Genomic DNA, 22424 nt, shown 5'->3' with positions numbered 1-22424 from the left:
ACAATGTCTACATATGAAAAACTTTGTATGTCTCAAGATCTTAGGATCAAGTGAAAAATTCTTACTTTTATTTTTTAAGCAATCATCTCTACTACATGAAGAGTTAATTTGCAGTTCAGGTGAGATATGTCCTTCAGTTCAGCTAAAGGAAAGCTACATGCAGCCTCTGGGGATGCTATTATTCCCAGAGATAAGGAAACTGGAGTCCCAAGATATTAAATGCCATGAGGTATATAGTAACTACATGTTGAAGAAGAGATTTGAACTCAGGTCTCCCTTCAAATGTAGCATTCTATCCATCACTTCAGGAATCACTCAGAAATCCCTATGCTAAAAAAATAGCTTATCATCATTAATACCCATGAGCTGCTTTCCTGGTCTACAATAGTTTCAAGGGAATTCCAGCATAAAGTAACAGTCTCTACATTCTCAGGTGGGAAGATTTAGAATCAAAGGAATTGGATTCAAAAACTGGTTCCACCACTTATTAAGCTTCACATTAAGCTTCATGGGCAGCCATGTGGCACAGCTATATCTACTGTGCATTGGACCTGGGATCAACAAGACCTGAGTTCAAATTCAGCCTCAGATACTTACTACCTGTGTGATCCTGAGGTAGTCAATTAACCGTTAATTGTCTCAGTTTCCTCAACTCCAAAATGGGGATAAAAGCACCTACCTCACAAGATTTTAATCAGGATCAAATAAAATATCAATAAAAGGCCTTATCACAGTGCTTAGTACAGAAAAGATGCTATATAAAGGTTTATTCCCTTCCCTTTATCTCTCTGTTTTAATTTCCTCATTAGTAAAACAAAGGCACTGAACTAGATGACATCTAAGTTTCCTTTTTTGATTCTATGATTGTATCTTGAAGTTATCCTAAGTGTCTAAGTCGCACATTTACTGACTTTTAGGAATCTTATTAAAAAAAAAACAAAACACCTTTTTTTTTTTTTTTTTTTTGCAGGGAGAGGAGAATTGGAAGAGGGAAATTATTGCAATGAAAAGCTAACAAGGATAGAGCCAAAATGACTGAGCAAAAGCAGAGAATTGCTAGATCTTTCCCCTCAAACCTAGCCAAATACCTGTAAAAAATGTCTCTAAACAAATTCTGGAGCTGCAGAACCCACAGAATGATGGGGTAAAGGAAATCTCCAGCCCAAAACAACCTGGAAGGTCAATGCAAAGCATCTATCATGCTGGACTGGGAGCAGAACACAGTCTGGCCTGGACCAGGCTGGCACAGACAAGACCTCAGCAGGCCTGGGGGAGGGAGGCTGAATCACTGGCACCTGTGGCAGTTTCCAGACTTCATGACCCCAAAACACTGAGGGCAAATTGAAAGGTCAGTGGAAAAAACCTGTTGCACTTGTGTGAGAGAGTAGAGTGGTCAGGCCCCATCCCAGAGTGGCAGAAGGGCTGGAGGATCCCAGCAGCAGGGGCAGTGGCAGTGAGTGTTTCTGGAGCTCTAAGCTCATAGATTGGGGGAGGGGATCAAGCAGCTGACAGTACACCCCCTCTATCCCCACTGGAAGCAGAGAATGACCTTGACAAAGAGCTTAAAAGTCAAGTAATTGACTGGGGAAGTGAGCAAAAAAAGAAAAAAATCAGACTATAAAATCTTACTTTGGTGACAAGGAAGATCAAAACATACAACCAGAAAGAGACAACAAAGTCAAAACTCCTACATCCAAAACCTCCAAGAAAAAATATGAATTGGTCTTAGACCATGGAAGAGCTCAAAAAGGAATTTGAAAATCAAGTAAGAGAAGTAGAGGGAAAACTGGGAACAGGAATGAGAGTGATGCAAGAAAATCATGAAAAACGAGTCAACTACTTGTTAAAGGGGACCCACAAACTGCTGAAGAAAAGAAGACCTCAAAAAATAGACTAACCCAAATGGCAAAAGAGATCCAAAAAGCCAATGAAAAGAAGAATGCCTTAAAAAGTAGAATTGGCCACATGAAAAAGGAGGTCCAAAAGCTCACCGAAGAAAAGAATTTCTTAAAAATTAGAATGGAGCAGATGGAAAGTAACGACTTTACAAAAAATCAATAAATTATAAAACAAAACCAAAGGAATGAAAAAATAGCAGACAATGTGAAATATCTCACTGATAAAACAACTGACCTGGAAAACAGATCTAGGAGAGACAATTTAAAAATTACTGCACTACCTGAAAGCCATGACAAAAAAAAGAGCCTAGACATTGTCTTTCAGGAAATTATCAAGAAAACTTTCCTGATGTTCTAGAACCAGAGGGTAAAATAAATATTGAAAGAATCCACTGATGGCCTCCTGAAAGAGATCCCAAAAGTAAAACTCCTAGGAAGATTGTAGCCAACTTCCAGATTTCCCAGGTCAAAGAGAAAATATTGCAAGTAGCCAAGGAAAAAAAACAATTGGAGTATTGTGCAAATACAACCAGGATAACACAAGATCCAGCAGCTTCTATGTTAAGGGATCAGAGGGCTTGGAATATGATATTCCAGAGGCCAAAAGAGCTAGGATTAAAACCAAGAATCACCTACCAACAAAACTGAGTATGCTTCAGGGGAAAAAATGGTCATTCAATGAAATAGAGGACTTTCAAGCATTCTTGATGAAAAGACCAGAGCTAAATAGAAAATTTGACTTTCAAATCCAAGAAACAAGAGAAGCATGAAAAAGTAATCAGGAAAGAGAAATCATAAGAAATGTACTAAAGTTGAACTGTTTACCTTCCTACATGGAAAGATAATATTTGTAACTCTTGAGACTTTTCTCAGTATTAGAGTAGGTGGAGAAATTTTATACAGACAGAGGGCACAGGGTGAGTTGAATATGAAGAGATGATATCTAAAAATTTAAGGGGTGAAAGAGGAATATATTTGGAGGAGGAGAAAGAGACAAATAGAATGGGGTAAATTATCTCTCACATAAGAGACAAGAAAAAGCTTTTTCAGTGGAGAGGAAGAAGAGAGAAGTGAGAGGGAAAGAGTGAACCTTACTCTCACTGGATTTTTCTCAAGGAGGGAATAACATGCACACTCAATTTGGTATGAAAATTTATCTTACACTACATGAATGTAGGCAGGAAGGGGATAAGCAAGGGGTGGAAGGATGAAAGAAGGGAGGGCAAGTGGGAGGAGGGGTTAATTAGAAGTAAACACTTTTGAGGAGGAACAAGGTCAAAAGACAGAACAGAATAAATGGGGAGCAGGATAGGATAGAGGGAAAATATAGTTAGTCTTTCACAACATGACTGTTATGCAAGCATTTTGCATGGCTATACATGGATAACCTATATTGAATTGCTTGCCTTCTCAGTGGGGGTGGGGAGGAGGAAGGGAGAGAAATTGGAACTCAGAGTTTTAAAAATTGTTTTTACATGCAACTGGGAAATGACATACAGGCAATAGGATATAGAAATCTATCTTGCCCTACAAGAAAATAGAGAAAAAGGGGATAAGAGAAGAGAGGGGTGTGATAGAAGAAAGGGCAGATTGAGGGAAGGGATAATCAGAATGCATACTGTCTTGGGGTGGGCAGAGGGGAGAGATAGAGAGAAAACTTGCAACTCAAATTCTTGTGGAAGTAAATGTTGAAAACTGAAAATAAGTGATTGAAGAAAACTAACATTTTCCTCCTCTCATTCTTGTACTGTTAGCACCTTTCACTTAAATGGTCTAAGCTTCAAAAGCAAGGCAGAAAAGTTAAATGATTAAAGTGAGGAAGAGTCCTTGGGAGGAGGGGCTGTCTACAGACAATTGCTCTCTGGACATACGTAGAAAGTCTGAAGAGCATAGAGAGGTTCTCCTATTAGACACTAGTGATGATACTGGAGAAGCCCAAAAGGGAGAATTTTAAAGATGAAATCAGCCAACCTATAATCTATCTGAACAGATGGAAAAAATATCATGAAAAGTTTTCTTTTACTTGGGAAGGTCTATTACAATGTGATATGGTGTGGCACGTCTTTGTGAATGAAAGAAAAGAGCAATGAGGCAGGGAAGAAAATGACAGTCAAAACAGTCAAGTGTAAGAGGCTCATACTGGAAGAGGGTTGACTGGATTACACTAAGATCAAAGATGAGAGACAAATGCCTAATAATGGACTCTGTCACCTGCTAAAGATTTAGCAAATGAACCCAGCAAGTCATTAAATAGATGGTAAATGCAGAAAATGCAAGACATTGAACTCAAGTTCTGTATTCAGCCTGATGTTAGGAGAAGAGAGCAGCAAGATTTGTAGGAACAGAATAGTTTCAGGATTTTCAATGGGGAAGTTATTTGTGCTACAACGAGGTGGGGGCGGGGGGGAGTAAAGGTTGGGTTGCCTAAGACATAGTGCTAGGCACTATGTTAAGTGTCTTATAAATATTATCAGCCAATCTTCACAACAATCCTAAGAGTTAGATGCTATTATTATCCTCATTTTACAAATGAGGAAACTGAGGTAGACAGTGGCTAAGGGATTTCCCAGGGCCACATATCTAGTATGTGTCTGAGACTGGATTCAAACTCAAGTCTTTGTGATTCCAGGTCCAGTACTGTATTCACTGAACCACCTAGCTGCCATCACATGTATCCTAACATATGAAATTTTGAATATACACCATAAATATACATAGATGTAGATGCAGTAAATAATACAATACTGGATGGGGTATTGCATGTGCTTCTAAAATATGGCCAACTGCATATATGCAAAAAGAATGTTAGAACTGATAGGTGTGGTATTTGTACCTTAAAATAACATTAGAATGGAAAGGAAGTCTCAAATACATCAATTTCAGTTCTGTTCAATTTGTCTAGATGGCTTGATAGCAAAGATTAAATGCTATCTCTGACATTAATACTAAATGCATATGCAATACAGTAAATGCTTCTTTGTGTTATTAAGCAATATCCATTTATTCTTTAATATTCTCTAATACCTTATGCTCAAACCCAAGGTCATAAATTAGGCAGAATGCCCTGACAAGAATTGTCTGGCATAACGAAGAGATTCTGTTTCATAATAAAATACTGCATTTGTCATTCAGGATAAATACTAAATGATATTGGAAGAGAGTTTATATGGTATTAAACATATGGTTAGTCTTAGAAGTTTTGTGCCATTTCATATGAAATTAGCAGAAAAAAATTGCACTTTTAATGCCATAGTTAGAGTACTAGTGTCCCTTCATTACCAATAACAAAAGATTTCTCCAACATAGGACCCATTAAGCCCCTTGGGGTGATCCAACTGTAAACATTTCAGAAGGATTTAAAACAGCTTAAACATACGGGAAAAGCACAATCTCAGAAGTAATTTCTGTATAAGGGTCTGCTAATTTTTTAAATATCCCTGATAACATTTACAGACAATGCCAGCACATGCCATCTAAAGTGTGCCTGTCCTGTTGATAAACTATACAACAGCTAAGGTGCAGCTACCCTCCTTCAAGCTTTACCTAGTCTTCTGAGGCTGAATATAACAGTTCTTTCTAGCTTAATTTACTTCCTTACCAATAGAGTGATGAAGTCTGCCTCCCATTGGGATAACCCACCATTTAATGAAAGGCACATTGTTTTCTTTCATGTTGTCAAATACTGTCCCCAAAGAGATTCTGTACTAGCCTAGGAAGATAGTGTTCTATCTTTATAGTTAGAAGATTAAATCCTTTAATTCAACAAGCATTTAGTAAACATCAACTGTGTGCAGGGCACTATGCAAGATGCTGGGGGATACATAATTTTTACAAAGCCCCCCATCGTTTGAGATTGGGCGGTGGGAGGACACAGCACATACATAGATATGTAAATTCCAGGTAAGATATGTGCAAAGTAGAGATATGGACCTATACCTAAACTTTGAAAACCAAGAGATCAGTTAAGGGGATTACCAGAAGACATCAGTGAGAAGATGGTGTCGGAAATGATCCTTGAAAGAAAAGCCAAATTGTGAAAGGTGACGTTGAGGAAGGATTGTTCTCCAGGCATAAAGTAGATCTGGGTGAATACCAGAGGAGAAAGGTGAAACTGGAGGCTCAGTGAGCATTTGTTTGAGAGTATCAAATGAGACAATATTTATAAAGCACTCAGCACTGTGCCTGGCACATAGTAAGTGCTATATAAATGTTGTTGTCGTTAGTCAAGATAGCTTGGAATATACAGCCCATGGAGGGCAGTAATGTAAAGGAAGTAAGGAAAGCTAGCCTGTGGTCAGATTATGAAGGGCTTTGTATTATATTTTGAAGATAATAGTAAATCACTGAATGTATTTTAGTAGGGAATAATATGAAGAGACATAATGGAAGGAGACATTATGATTCAGCACTAACAATGCTAAATTTGAAGTTTGAAGTTGAGGATTCAAATCCTAATTCTACCATTTAATTATCTTAGTGACCTTAAGGCATTTCTCTTGGCCCTTGCAGGGTAAAATAAGGGATTGTAAGAACATGGGATAGAAAATTGGAACTGACTTCAGAGTCAGAAAGATCTGTGTTCAAGTCTTGCCTTGGAAACATACTGTCTCTGTAATCCGGGGCAAATCACATGCCCTTTCTATACCCCAAGTGACTCTAAGTTGTATGTTGCAGAGTAGGTGCTCATCTAGAGCAGCAGGAGGGGGAATGTTCACACAAGTTCCTTCCATCACTAAACTTGGGATTGTAGGATGACATTGGGGCAGATAGGTAGTACAGTGGACAAAGACTCACCTTCTTGAGTTCAAACCCACACTCGCTCACTTACTAGCTACTGAGCAAGTTGCTTACTCTGTTTACCTTAGTTTCCTCATCTGTATAAATGAGTTGGAGAAGGAAATGGCAAACCACTTCAGGATCTCTGCCAAGAAAATCCCAAATGGGGGGCACAAAGTAATGGCTGAACAACAAGGTTACATTGACATTTCTGTCCAGAATGGAGTAGAGAGGCAATAAACTAGAAGCAAATAAACTGATTTGGAAGCTCTTAGGATGGGGGACCTTCTGAACTAGGATGGTAACAGCATGATTTGGCAGAAGAGAACAGATGCAAGGGATGTTTGGGGGATAGAATTAATAGGACTTAGTTAATTATTTGTTGGAGGTAAGGGAGAAGGAGGAATCAAAGATGACTGGGGATTTGGGAGGATAAAATGGCTGAGAGCTTGTCATATAACTCATTACCATAAAGAATAAGGAACCTTTGTGTTCATATTATATTTAGTACAGCCTACGTTAAAACAAAATATTAAAAGACATTAAATGTTTTACTTTGAGAATCATATTTCTTAAATTTCTTGATTTTATAAATTTATAAGGGCTCTTTATATCTATTGTTCTAACTTGGCACGCACACACACACACACACACACAACCCAAACACACATACTGGAGACATCAATGAACATTAATGGTCTAATGAAGTGGTTCATTAATGCTTAGAAAGCTATTGATATGAGGTCTAAACATGATACATGTTTGGTATCGTTCTATCTTCATTCTAGTCCTTTAATATCTTTCTTTAAATGACTCTATAACGAAATAAAACTCACCAAAAAGTCACTGATGATGAGCACAGAATCATAACAAGAAAAACACTATTTTATTTTTGCCTTCAAGTCATAATGAAAGAGGAGATGGAAGGAAGGGGAAGGGAATAAGCATTTATAAAGGGTCTACTCTATGCTAGACCTGTGCCAATGCTTTCCAAATATAGGATCTCATTTGATCCTCATAACAATCCTGAAAAGGAGATGTTGTTATTATCTGCATTTTACAGTTGAGGAAAATGGAGGCAAAATCACTTGCCCAGATTCATATGAGTGGCAAGTCTGAGACTGTACTTGAACTTAGATCTGCTTAACTTCTGACCCAAGGCTCTCTGTGTTAGAATCCTTGAAGTTGGGGGGACTAAATTCAAAGCTAGGGTAGCTAGGTGACACAGAGGATAGAGTGCCTGGTATGGATTCAGGAAGACTCATCTTGCTGAGTTCAAACCTGGCCTCAGACACTTACTAACTGTGTGACCCAGGGCAAATCATTCAACTATGTTTGCCTCAGTTTCCTCATCTGTAAAATGAACTGGAGAAGAAAATGGCAAACCACTCCAGTATCTTTGCCAAGAGAACTCCTGACTGAACAACAACAACAACATTCAAAACTAACTTCCCAGTATTCTGGTGAATTCTCTCTTTTGAACAACTGCGAATGCATTTCTGTAATCAGCAGATTGATAAAAAGTTGTTCCTGGTTAAAAAAGAAAAACAATAGCGACTACAAACAATTCATGGATGATAACTGAAGTTGATATGGTAGATGAAGGAAAAGGAAAGAATGCAGGCCAGTAATACCTACCACAAGTGACCAAGAAAAGCAATCCATGCCAAACTCCTTTCAGAGGGCAAAGAGATTTCAGGAATGGTCTATTTCCTTCTTATGAGGTGGATTGCTTTAACTTTGCATACCAGATACCACGTCATATTACATATACCCCAACACATGACTTAAAACTTAGCAGTGATTCTTAGGTGAGACATTGATGTCTGAAATTCTAACCTGAACAATAGGTATAAAAATATTTGGCTAAGGGTGAGTGTGTAAGAGAGAGAATTCTATCTTACCAACTTAAATTTCCTCAGTCATCAACTTGTCTCAAAAACCACTATGGTCAGAGGATGGGAGTTCCTAAGAGCATATAAGGACATCACCAGAAGACTAAAAATTCAGAGACCATCAAGGTACCTTGGACCAACGTTTTAGCCATTTGTAAAGATTCATTACTATAGTAGGTTGTGCTTTGACTGTGTGTCCTCAAAATTGTACTGTGAAAATAGACCAAGTCCTTCATTAGCCAGGATCCAAGGACACAGAACCCTCTTTTAATACCACTGTTGTTTGGAGAAATAACTAAGTAAAAACAAAATAAGTTTATTTGACAGATTCAGAAAACAATAACTTTATGTGGTGCCTAGAATTTTATGCTAGGTACAACTACAAGGCAGTCCTAATGATCCAAGACTTTGAATTGACCTCAGTCATCAAATATTTAGTTATGCACACAATATTTTACTTACCAAAGCAAGAAAGAGGAATAATATATTTTGTAAAGACTTACAACAATGAGGGTTGAAACAAAAAAGATATGTTTAATTTAAAATTAATCTGGAGCCCAAATGAAGCCCAACACACTATTCCCTAAGAATTGCACTAAAGGCAATATTTCTGTATCTTCCATGAGGAGGCACTGATCATATAATAACTAACGCAAACCCAAGTCACGTCAGAGAGCAAATAAAACTCCACAATTAAGGGGACCACAACAATGGTCCCCTCTCTGTGGTCCATACAGTGAAACCCTTTACTTATGGATATGGACTATGTTTATCTTAAGTCTTCCAGATCATAGAACATGCCTATATAACAGATGGATAAAAGAAAGCAGCGTTTTTCTTCCTGTCTTGTCCAGAACAAATGGCCTCAACCTAAGTCCACATTCATTCTTTAACATCAGGGTTACCAAGGATGCCAAATCCTTGCTTTTAAAAAGCTTGTCTTTTTCTCCTTCAGACAGAACTGCTCTGTGGTCTTTTCTCTTCTATCTGAAGCCATGTCCACATTTCTCTGTTTAATCCAGTCCCTGTGCAAACAATGAAGTCTCAGGCAGTTTTAATTGACTCAGGGATGTTACACTTCAATTTGCCCTCAGTGCCACTAACCCTTCAACTGTCTCCTTCATTAAATGTCAATCTGCTCAAGGAAAGTGTGCCTTTTCTATGGGGCCTGTTTTTATGGATCACCATTCTCTCCACTGGCGCATGTGTTTGTATGTACATCAAAATGGCCTTACCTGCTGCCTTTGCAACATCTGCAGTTGTCATGTTTTGGAAACTGGAGCTCACTTTGAAGGTCACTGCTGGTCCCAGCACACTGAAAGACACCATTTAAAAACAAAAAGTTCATCATTGAGCCCTCTAACATAATGTTCCTTTCCTATGAAAGTCAGATGAAAAACATTGACATATTAAGTGGAAAGCATCCAGGGCCACTGCTAGACCCCCAGTTTGACCTCCCCTGGGTTTTGTATTTCATAGGTAGAATTATTCTTTGGTCCCTTCCTCAAGTAATTCAATCGATGTGCTTTCCTTTACAAAGCTTCAGTGCTCTTATCTTTTAAAAAAATATTCAAATCAACCCCAGTAACCCAATAATAACAGGCAAATGTTCATGCAGGATTGAGGGGGAAACTGTCACAGAAAGATTAGTTCCTAAGGGATTATGATAAACAATGGGTCCCTTTAAAAAATCACCAAAAACAACAACAAAAAATAAAATTTACCAGAAGTCATCAGGACTTCTGCATAGAGTGTAGAGAACAGGCAGAACAAATTCCAGGCTGGAATGACCAAATAGATATGAATAACTTAAACATCATGTTGAACACTGACTTCTCTGGGTCGTTTTATGCCAGGACCCCCACACACTTTAGAAACAAATATAGTAGAATGCTATGTTATCTTAAATCAGAGACAACTAGGGATTCAGGACCAGTCTTTAATGAAAAATACACCAGGGCTAAAGGAGGTGAACCTTCCTTTTTAAGATCGTTATTTAGTTTCCTTGATTGAAAACAAACCAGTGATGGAGAAATATGTCTGTAATCATTCAAAGAACTGAGTAATCCTACAGAGAAAACCTCTTATAGGTCAATTGTGGCCTGCTGATGTAGATCACTCACCACTGCCATGCTCTTCTCTTGTCATTAACAATTTCCACCAATAACATTATGTACTGTCTTCTTTTGGCATATAGCCCTGGCAGCCATAGTAAGACTTCAGAGAAATAGAAGGCAGTTCCTCAACTGGGAAAAGGCTGGGGACCCCTTCCTTGGAACATATGAGTTATCATATCGGGTGAAAACAATAGTCCATCAAGCCTCATATTTTGTTTCACACTATGGTACCTAGGGACATGGGGCAAAAGTTGTACCTATTGCCTATGCTATCATGCTCAAAGATACATAATCAACCCATTCATCCACAAGCATTTATTGGAATTTATTCATATGTACTAAGCAAGGGGGGAAGGCAAAAGGCTTGCCCTCAAAGACATCATATTTTAAGTGGGGAAACAATATGTGAATAAATACATAGATTCATACAAGATAAATACAGAAAAGAAACATTACAGAAAGATAATATTAGACGGAAGGATCTAGGAGCTGGGTAGACTAGGAAAGGCCTCATAAGGTGACATATCCACTGAATCTTAGAGGAATATGGGTATTCTGTGAGTCAGAGGTAAGGAAAGAGAGCTTTTTAGGCATGGAGGACAGTCAATGAAAAAGCACAGAGTGGGAGGTAGAGAGTCATCTATGAGGAATAGCTAACAAGGCAGTAGGCCTATATCATAGAGGGTAGAAGGGAGTTAGGAAGGGGACCTGGAATATAATAAATACAAGTAACTATCTCTAGGGCAAGGGGGTAGAGAGGAAGGGAAGAAAAAAGAAATGTACATGCATACTCTAGTTTTAGAGGGAATAGCATGTTTTACATAGTAGAGTTGCAGTTTCCTGTGCAATCATCTTATGCTATGTTATGAAAATGGTTGTTTTGTTCCACGAACTGAAAATAAAATAAATTTTAAAATGCATACATACATACAAGGATGGTATATGCAGAAATCACTTTGAAATCACTTTAGAAAAATCACTTTGGAAGTACTGAGTTAAAAGATTTAAAATTCGAATGGACCTTAAACTTTTTAGTCCAGTCATCTCATTTTACAAGAGGAGAAACATAGCCCCCAAAGGGGAAGCTCATGCAGGTATAATCAAATTCATGGCCAGGTCTTTTGAATTAAAACCTACCTCACTATACCAGACTGTGCCTCAAGCATTCCCAACTCCCATAAGAACTCACTAATGAATTATCATGATAAATTTACCTAAATTCTCTCTAACCATATTTGCTTTTTTAAAAATTGGAAATAATGTGGTCCTTTCTACTTCCTTTTCTTCTTAAGATGGAAAGTTTTAAAGATATACTTACAGTTCAATTCAGTCCAATTCACCAAATACTTATTAAGTACTTACTATACGTAGAACATTGTACTAAGCTGTGTGTCAGGGACAAAATATGAATGTGAAGCTCATAGAGCTTACCATCAAGTAAAAGAAAAAATAAATCTACCCAGATAAGTATAGAAATGAACAAAAATCAAAAGATGGAAAAGGAAGGGTTATATGAGGTCTAAGTATGGTAAGGAAATGACCAGATGACAGGGGATGAGGAAAGAAATGGGAAATCCTTCATACCTCCTGATGAAGTTCAGCACATAAAAGCTCACAGGACTATTTAGTTAGTTGCCTAAGTCCAGAATCTGCCTTTAAAGGTACAATGTTTTTGAATCATTCCATTATCAGACTCTACTAACCAGGAGCTCATTGCTACACACCCATTACTTTTTCTCAGCACTTTTGCTCTCTGACATGTACAATCAAAATCCTAAAGGAAATGCAAAAACCAAATAATACCTCACATAATTAAGTGGGCAGTAATAATTCAAAACCCCATAAATAATTTAACTGACCAATATTTCAATTTTCAATTTCATTTAATTCAATAAACATTTATTAAGCACCTAATAGGTGTCAGGCACTGTGCTAAGCACTGGGGTACAAGAAGAGGCAAAGAACAATTTCTGCCCTCAAAGAACTTAAAATCTAATGGTAACGACAATGTAAAAACAAATATACACAAAGCAAGCTTTATAGAGGATAAATAGGAAATAAAGTTTCTCTATTAAAAGAGCAGAATCATAGAGAAAGAAAGGACCTCAGTAATTATTTATTCCAATGCTAATCCAAAGCATCTTTCCCTTTCTATGATATTCTAGACATACTTGAAGACCTCAATTGTAAGATTGCTTCTTAATTTCCTAAGATTTGGGTAATAGAAATAAAACTGAAAGGGACCTTTGAGACCATATGTTCCAAAGTCCTTTTTACAAATGAATAAACTGAGGTCAGACTAGTGAGGTAAGTGACTTGCCCAAGGTTATTCAGATAGTGAGCCAGAGAGGTGGTGTTTGACCACAGGACCTCTGACTCCAAAACTAATTCTTCCTTATCATTTGAAACTACTGTCCTAGAGCATTCTGCCATTCATACAGCTTCAGTCAACAACCCTATCCGTAAAACTTTAATGGCTCTCTATAATCTCCTCTGACTTTCAACATCTTCCCAAATTTGGTTCCACCATTCCTAAACTAACTTATTGGGAAATATTCACCAATACACACTTTACAATCCAGTCAATGGTTGATGGGTCTCTTCATTGTGCCATGAACATAACACCGTTTTTTTCTGCTTCAGTTAAGTTTGTTCCTCTTAATTAATGGCCAGTGTCAATAAGCAGTTGTTAAGCACTTAGTATTTTCATGGCACTGTCCAAAGTACTAGAAATGAAAAGAATAGCAAAAATCTCCTACTAGAATGTTTTGCCTTCTCTATTTACTTAACTCCTACCCTTCTGCTGGATAAGTAGCATTTTCACATAGTCCAAATGACCTCAAAACTTACTACAGTTTGCTTTTAACAAATAAGTCTGGAAATTGTTGAGTTGTTCTTTTAGTTGTAGTTGTATCCTCAAAGTTGTTGAATGGTAACAAAGACCTTAAAAATAGCTGTGCAAGATTTTGTTCTTTTTTAAAGATTTGTTAATGTCTTCTTTTTTTTTTTTTTATTACACATGCTTTTAAAAACAATTCTCTTCCCTCCTTCCCATTCCCATCATCTTTTATTACAAAGATAAAAAGAAACAAATAAGTGATATGCTATACCATACCACCATTACCATATCACATCTCTGGATGTTGCCCTGAAAACCCCCCACTCCTGCTTAGGAATAGAGGTTGGCATACTTTCTCATCTCTTTTCAGGCCAAAATTTGTTATAATTATCTTATTCATTTTCTTACTTTTTCTGCTTACATTGTTGAATTGTTTTATATATGGTTTTCCTCATTTTGATTAGTTTGCTCTGTATCAGTTCATACATATTCCCATATTTACATGGATACCTCATATTCATGGTTTCTCACAGAACAATAATACTCCATTGCATTCAGGGACCATAATTTTTCTAATCAATCCCCACTGCCTTCAAGAGATCTTAATTTCCCAACTCTTAGTGTTCATCCATCATAATAACTTTGCATGCATTTTGTATATATCTATATTTTCTTTTCTGTGAGTTTACATATCTCCTAGGAGGATACAAGTTCCTTGACGTCAGGGACTCTCTTACTCCTACAATTATGTCCCCTAACACAGTGCCTGGAACATATTGCCAACATACAATAAATGCTTATCGATTGTTAGAGTGATTAAATTGGTTGGTGTCCATTTCATTTTTCAGCTACTTGCTATTACAAAAAGTGTTAGTATTTTGTTGTATATAGAAAACTTCTTTCATTGTTCTCTTACTTCTTTAAGTAGGATATACTGATATTTTAGTCATCTCTTTTAAAAACTGCAAATTGTTTTTCAGAAAGGTTCAGCTGATTCACAGACCGATTAGGTGGCAGAATTGATAGGGTGTTGAACCTGCAGTCAGGAAAACTCATTTTCCCAAGTTCAAATTTGGCCTCAGACACATATAAACTGTGTGACCCTGGGAAAGTCACTCAACCCTGTTGGCTTAAATTTCCTTATCTATAAAATGAGCTGGAGAAAGAAATAGCAAACCACTTCAGTAACTTTGCCAAGAAATCCCAGATGAAATCACCAAGAGTCAGACATGCCTAAAAGATGAAACAAAATAAACTCGTTCACAACTCCAACAACAATGTAGGAACATAATGATTTTCCCAAAGCCCCTCTGATGCTATATTTTTCCACTTTTTTCAACATTCTGGAAGTGTGGTGATACGTTAGAGTTGTTTTTAACTTGTATTAATGTTATAATTAATAGTTTGGAACAATTTCTCCTATGTTAATAGTTTGAAATTTGTCTTTCATAAACTCTTTGTTCATATATTTTGAATCATTTATCCACTGGGGTAAAGCTCATATATTTGTGCTTATTCCACATACGTACATTGTCAAACCATTACCAGAAATATTTGATGCAAAGTTTTTTTTCCCAATTAGCTATTTACTTTCTTATGTGTATATAAAAGTTTCTCCATTTCATGCAATTACATTTTATTTTGTATATGTTTTGATGTCTCCTCTCCCTTTTTTATTAGGATACTTCTCCCAGTCATTTTTGCAAAAATGTCATCCATTTCATTTCAATTCCTTTTTAATGATAAAGTGTGTAAGTTTAGGTTTTGAAAATTATTGGAATATTAGGGATGAGATGCTGGTTTAAGCCTATTTTTTAAATCAAACTTCATTCTAAATTTCTCAGTATTGTTCAAATGGAGTTTTTCTGAAGTAGTTCATGTCCTCCATTTTACTAGGATACTGTGTTCAATGGTGTCTGATTCTTATCTATTGAGTCTAACATGATCCCCATTTTACAAATGAGGAAACTGAAACAAAGATTTAAGTGACTTGCCCAGAGTCACAAAGCTATCTGAGTTCAGAATGGACCTCTGATCTTCCTAACTCCAGTCTCAGTACTTGGTCCATTGTGCCTCCTCCCTTACTAGTGGTAATACTAGTTTTGGGTTTTAAATAATGTGCAGCTAGGTGTCACAGTGGGTGGAATAGTAGGACCGGAGGTTGCAACACTCCTTTTCCTGAGTTTAAATCTAGCTTTAACCCTGTTTTCTTCACTTTTCTCATCTGTAAAATGAGCTGAAGAAGGAAATGGCAAACTACTCCAGTACTTTTGCCAAGAGAATCCCAAAAGGGGTCATGAAGAGTTGGACATAATTAAAAATCAAATCAACAACAACATATTACAAGTGGCTCTACATTGGTTGTGTCACTTAGGGTTTTTAGGCTAAATGAATTTTGCATATTATTAAAGACTTTTTCTACAACTATAAGTAGAATTATACAGTTTTGATTTTTTATTATTTTTATTCTAATTATGTTTATCGATTTTCTAATGTTGAACTATCCTTCTTATAAATCCAACTCAGTCACAGCAAATAATTTGGGAGATACATTGTTCAAGTTTTTCTACCAAAACTTTATTTAAAATTTTTCATCAATATTAGCTAGTGATATTAGTCTGTAATTCACATTCTTTGCTTTATTCTTCCCTGATTTAAATTACGATAATTTTTGTCTAATAATGGGAGTTTTACAGCTTTCTTCTTTAATCATTGGTAATAGCTTGTTAAAGTGCAAGTATTAATTGCTCTTTAAATGGTGAAATTAACCTTTAATGGATCTGAGATTCCCCTTTACATACTTTGGCAAAACTTTTATGTCTTGCTCGGTTTCACTCTCCAAAATTAGGTTGCTTAAAATGTCTTTTTTATGTCCCAATAATTTAAGTATTTTATATTTTGTGGGTAAACAGCAATTTTCTGTAAATTTTCTGTTAGGCTAGCATATAATCATTTTTTAAGTTCTGATTTTTTTTGTCTTCCCTTTGATTTGAATTAATGTTGGCCACATTTTTAAAAATTTCAGTACTTTAAATCTTCTCTCTTTTCTTGGTTTGCTCTCAATAAAGGTTTATTAATTTTAAGTATCCTTAAAATTAGAATGAATTTACATAAAGATACGGTACTAAAAAACTTACATCATTATTCACTATCATTGTCATAGGAATTAATTTTTCCACCACTTAAAAATTTACTGACATTTATCTTTGTACTTTATTTTATGTTTTTCCATTTAGCAAAATTCTTCTCCCTTCAGTTAGCCTATCCCAATGAAAAAGGAAAAAGAAAAACAAACAAAATCTTTGTAACATATAAACAGTGAAACAAAGCAGTTTGTGTCATTGTCCAGGTCTAAAAGTGGATTTGAACTCAGGTCTTCCTGACTCCAAGCCTTGCTCTCTGTTCATTCTGTTACCTAGTTGTACACACACACACACACACACACACACACACACACACACCAGTCTTCAACCTTTATCCATCACTTCTCTGTTAGGAGTTACATAAACTGTTTCATTGTGAGTCCTATGGAATTGTAGATCATTATTGTACTGATGATAATTATTCAGTCTTCCAAAGCTGTTTATTTTCACAATATTCTTATTTTATACATTGTTCTCCTAGTTCTGATCATTTCTCTTTTTGTACAAGTCTTCCCAGGTTTCTCTGGACCTATTTTCTTCATCATTAATTATACCAAATAGTACTCCAACACATTTATAAATGTAATTTGGTTAGTCATTTCCCAGTTGATAGAAATGCCCTTAAGTTCAGATTCTTTACCATCACAAAAAGAGCTGTTATAAATATTTTTCTCTCTATGTGAATCTTTTCCTTCGTTTCTTATCTCTTTGAGGTAGAAAACAAATAATGGTGTCATTGGCTCAGGTTGTTTTCATTCCTTTCAAAAAGAAGATTTTAATTTTATCACTTCTATATTCTTTTTTTTTCCATTTTATGTATTTCTCTTCTAATTTTCATGATTTCTTCTTTTATACCGATTTTGACTTTGTTAATTTGTAGACTGAATTTTAAAATTGGGTACTCTATTCAGGAAACCTCTCTTTTTCTACTTTTTAATGTATTCTTTCTGAGAAACACTTTCTTTTGAGGGCTCACTGTTTTAAATGGATCCTCAAATTGTGGTATGTCATCGTATTGCTATTCTTTTTTCTCCCATAGATAACTACATCTATGACATCTATGATTTACAGGATGTTATGACTGAAAGCTTCTTTTTTCCCTGATGAAGTCAACTTGTACCTGTGTTCTGTCTTTAATATCACTCTGTATACCATGTGGTCCTGTAGTTCAGGACATAATGTTATCTTGTTTATAGCCCAAAACTTGGAGAACAGATGAGTGCTCTGTGTTAATTTAACCTCAGTTTTGGATTGCTGGCAGTTGTGATTTTTTCCCTCTCAGTCATATCTTGTATGCCTGGCTGTTCAGTGGAAAAAACCCTTGAATATTTCCACATATCACTTCAGATTAAGTGTCTAAAAGAGACAGGGGTTAGGTGGAGGAGATTGCAAGCCCAGGGGGCAACTTCAATTGTAAAGGAAAACCTCTAATTCAGCTGCTGTGAGAGGGTTGTAGTAGCAGCTCCCAAATGATCACACATCCCTGAATATATGGGTTACCTTTCTGATTTACTTGGAATGCAATGGATTCAACACTTGCCAAAAGGAAGTTTTCACGAAACTCTCTTTGTCTCTTTAATTTCCCCACTTTTCCTTCATCGGGACCCCTAATCCTCAAGCTGGTCTCCTGGTCCACTTGGTAGGTAGTTTATAGGCCTGATAAAAACAAGATGATTTGTTTAAAGTAATTCAAAATAAAATGATGATCCTAAAGCCTTGTTAAGCTGAATCGATTTATCATTAGTGGAATAAGAAATCTTTGACCAGACAGCTACTAAACTCTCCATCCTTATCCCACAGGCATATACAACTTTTTCCTCTTACAAAGAAAGGTCACTAATTTAAATCCATTTAATGAAAATTTGTCATTTCCTGATTAAAGGTTTTGATCCATAATATCAAAAATAACTACCATATGAAATGCTGACCTTGCAAGCATGAAGACAGACGTTCAAATCCTGCTTTGGATATTCATAATTTTCAGGGATTTCCTAGTCCAGTCCATTTTTTGATCCCCTCATGCATCCTATGACCGTGGTCCGATACTACAAAAATTCTTATTCAGAAAGATTATCCTTCCAAGAATAAAAAATGACCAATCATTAAATAATGATCAACCATACTCGATGGAATCATTCACCAAAGCAGCATAATATCTAGCACAAAGGTTGAGAGAAAAAACCTAAGCAGAAAATGAAGTGACCAAAACATGACTTTAATACAGGTTTCATTGTGCAGAAGCCTACTCTACTGCCTCATCCTGGACTTAAGATTCTCAAAGGCTGTGCCAAGAGACCACAAATTTTCAAACTTTCTCTGAACCTAATAAGAATACAGACCATATGCTTGTGATGGAGGACCACACTAGACAAATTTAGAAAGGCTTATCATGTTGATTGAAGGTGATGGATTTTTCAACCACATCTCGAATCAGATAATAAGTTATAAGGGAACAATTGCAAACTACATTCTTGAAAGGAGTACCCACACTGATGAAATTATACTTCCATTAAGTATGAAGTATTAACTGTGCATAATCATGACTCACTGTGACACTGGAAAAATAACATGATTTTCTAACAAAGATACCAAATGTCTTCGTAGTGTTCAGTAACTAGAAACTACAAATGAAAGGCTAAATGTGATAATGGTTCTGACCTCTCAACCCCTCTGAAAGGGTGTCCCCAGGTATCTATGGACTGTGCTTTGAGAACTGTTGGTATAGATGAAAGCTTATAAAATAAGATCTAAGGAAAAATAAAAGGTCCATGTATAGTACAGTAGTCAAAAGTGTCATGGTAGCCAGTTTTTTTAAATTAAAAATATTGCTCTTAGACTATTTTAATGGAAACATAATATCAAGAATGAAAGAAATAATAATCTTATTATTTGTTGTTCTGGTCTTATGACAGCTGAGGCTTGCAGTTGTACCACTGGGCACCACTTTGAACAAAACAACACATTTTAGGAAAGGACACCAAAGAATGTCCAGTTGAGGTCAACTATGATGGCAAAGAGCCACTCATAAACAAAGGCAAAGAGATAGCATTCCCTACATAGATCAGCTGAAGTACTTGGGGAAGTTTAGCCTTGAGAAGAGAGGATTTAGAAGGGATTGGATAGCTGTTTTCAAGCATTTAAAGAGCTGTCATATGAAGGAAGAATCAAGCCTATTTGGTTTTGCCCAGTGAGCAGAGCTAAGAATAATGGGTAAAAGTTGCAACAAGGCAGATTGAAACAGAAAAGAAAACAAAAAAATTCCTCATGGAATTGTGCAAAAGTGGAATAGGCCATTTTATAATATAGTTATTAAAACTGAAATATTCAAGTGGGGTCATGACTTGGGAGCAAGCACAGACACAAAATTGGTGTGTGTGTGTGTGTGTATGTGTGTGTGTACAACTAGGTAACAGAATGAACAGAGAGCAAGGCTTGGAGTCAGGGAGACCTGAGTTCAAATCCACTTTTAGACACTAAGTATGACCCTGGGTCAGTCACTTAACCCTGTTTGCCTTAGTTTCTTCATCTATACAATGAGCTGGAGAAGGAAATGGCAAGTCATTCCATTATCTTTGTCAAGAAAACCTCAAACAATGTCACCAAGAATTGGATACAATTGAAACAACTGAACAACAATAACATAGTATAAACTGGTGGTGAGAGGAGAGTGTATATACGAGGGGTAGGATGGAGGTTGGATAGTGCCTTGTATTCTCTTTCATAAGCTGAAATCTACTCTCTTTCTTATAGATGGGTTCAAACTGACTTACTTGTGTTTCAAGCACCACCCCACTACTTTCCCCTGTCTCCCTGCCCTCTGAAACCTAAAGTGAAGAGAGGGTGGAGGGTGGTGATGAGGTGAAGTAAATTGATGGAATGATCAAGACTTTGGATCTTTCTCAGAGGAAAAGTACATAATAAGGGCTTACATCTGGAGAGTAGAGCTTTATGTCCAGCCTTTTCTCTAGTAAGTGGTGTGACCTCAGGAAAGTCTCTTCATCTCCAAGCCTCAGTTTCATCAACCCTTGAAAGATTCTAGGACTAGATAATCTCAGAATCCCCTTCTAAATCTGTGATTTCTTCAGCTCAGTCTCCAATTTTAACATATTGTCAATGATCCTCTTGTGGATGTGAAATTGCATCCGAAAAGGGAGAAAGGAAGGAAGCAACAAACATGAGGACAGAATGCTAAACAGAGAGAATGGGTAAGAATGAGTCAAGTCAGACACTCAGAAATCACCTAGGGACACAGCCAATGATGATATTCCACATTCCTCTCCAAAGGGCCACCCAAACATCTGACCGCCACCCCCTTCACAAAGTGCCAACACTTGCCCTCTGACTTTTCCCCAATGGCATTTCAGCTGGATGCACAGGAGCTGCTCGTGCCAAGAAGCTCATAAAAGAGGGGAAAAAAAGCTATCTCACCAGGGGCTTCCTAGCATAAAACACTCAATAAATAAACATTTCAGAGAGAGTGACTGAACCCCAGGGACTCCGGTACTGCATATCTTCAGCTGGAATGTGTCAGACCCCTAAATAAAATGAGAATTTATTTGATAAATATTTTTAAGAGTGCTCTAATGGGTGACTCAGTCTTTGAAAGGGGCGTAAGCTGTACAAACGAGCCTACAACATTCATGACAAAAGAACTCAAAATTAGTTAGCAAGGATCAAGATGGGATTAGCTTTCTTCTTTTTTTTGTTTTAAATGATGCTGCCAAGTACTCTGGAGCCAAGCTAATATTAACTGCATTTGTCTTTACATCACTAAATAGAGATTACTTCAATGGCATGGTTGTTTACAGGCGTTTTGGTGCAAATAAACAACTTTCTCTAAGCCCTAGAGATGTCACTAATTATGGCACGTTCTCCATCTTTAACGGTTAGGTTACATCACAATCACATTTGTCATGTTGGAAGGATGAAATACAATGGGGTGAGGGGTAGGGAAGGCTGATCAGCTTGGTACATCAAACAAAGCAACGTGAAGAAAGTTTGGGTCTCCTCTGCTGGAAGCAATATTTAAACCGTGAGGGGTGGTTCTTTTAGCCTTCAATATATAATTGCAGAGAGAAATATTGGACAGTTTCAGAGACAGGGGTGAGGAATGATTGGGGTACCATTATTATTTTTTCAATCCTGTCAACCCAATCATCCTGCACGTCCATCTCTCCTACTAATCCTGGCTGATTGTACTTTGGCTGATTTTTTCCTCCTTTTCCAGCAAAGGTAAGCAAAATCTAGTTTGGTGAGGAGCACATAAGGAACAATCCCTGTGCAAAGGGGAACGTCTCCTTTAATGGTCTCCTAAATATATTACTGGAAATTTACAGACTAATTACCCCCTCTGTTGGATGGCAGAACTTCTGCTGGTAATTTTTTTCTTATTTCAATAATGTTGCCTTCAGCCATAAAGTCATCGTCTATTCCCCCTACAAAGACATTTGCAGCATATTGCAAATTGTTACCCTTATGTGCCTCAGCTTTTGATTCTGTTTACAAGAGATGAAGTAATTACAGTGTTTGTACAGAAATAACTTGAAGGCTGATTGTCGAGGTAATGACACTGGCACCCACACCCCCAACTTCACCCTGCCCAGAGCCTCAAGTCATCCATTAAGTATAGCAGACAGGGCCCTGGGGCTGAGGAGGAAAAGCCTAGATAGGGTGGGAGAGAAGAGGAATGAACTATTTCCTTTCTCAAACTGCTTCCTAGGCTTTTTTTTTTTTTTTTTGGTCCTGCTTATTAACAA

General features: G+C 36.9%; 1 protein-coding gene across 1 annotated transcript in view; it reads right to left on the bottom strand.

The window, feature by feature from the left end:
- PTPRN2 (protein tyrosine phosphatase receptor type N2) overlaps positions 1-22424 on the bottom strand; it is a 1540415-nt gene that overhangs the window by 750524 nt on the left and 767467 nt on the right. Inside the window, exon 11 of the mRNA XM_072652081.1 lies at positions 9805-9884. Within this exon, the coding sequence (XP_072508182.1) occupies positions 9805-9884 (80 nt within the window). The remainder of the gene's footprint in view (positions 1-9804; positions 9885-22424) is intronic.

Source organism: Notamacropus eugenii, chromosome 3, assembly GCF_028372415.1.
Source record: "Notamacropus eugenii isolate mMacEug1 chromosome 3, mMacEug1.pri_v2, whole genome shotgun sequence".
Classification (NCBI taxonomy): Eukaryota; Metazoa; Chordata; class Mammalia; order Diprotodontia; family Macropodidae; genus Notamacropus; species Notamacropus eugenii.
The sequence above is the reverse complement of the archived record's forward strand: the minus strand, read 5'-3'. Positions and strand labels throughout refer to the sequence as shown.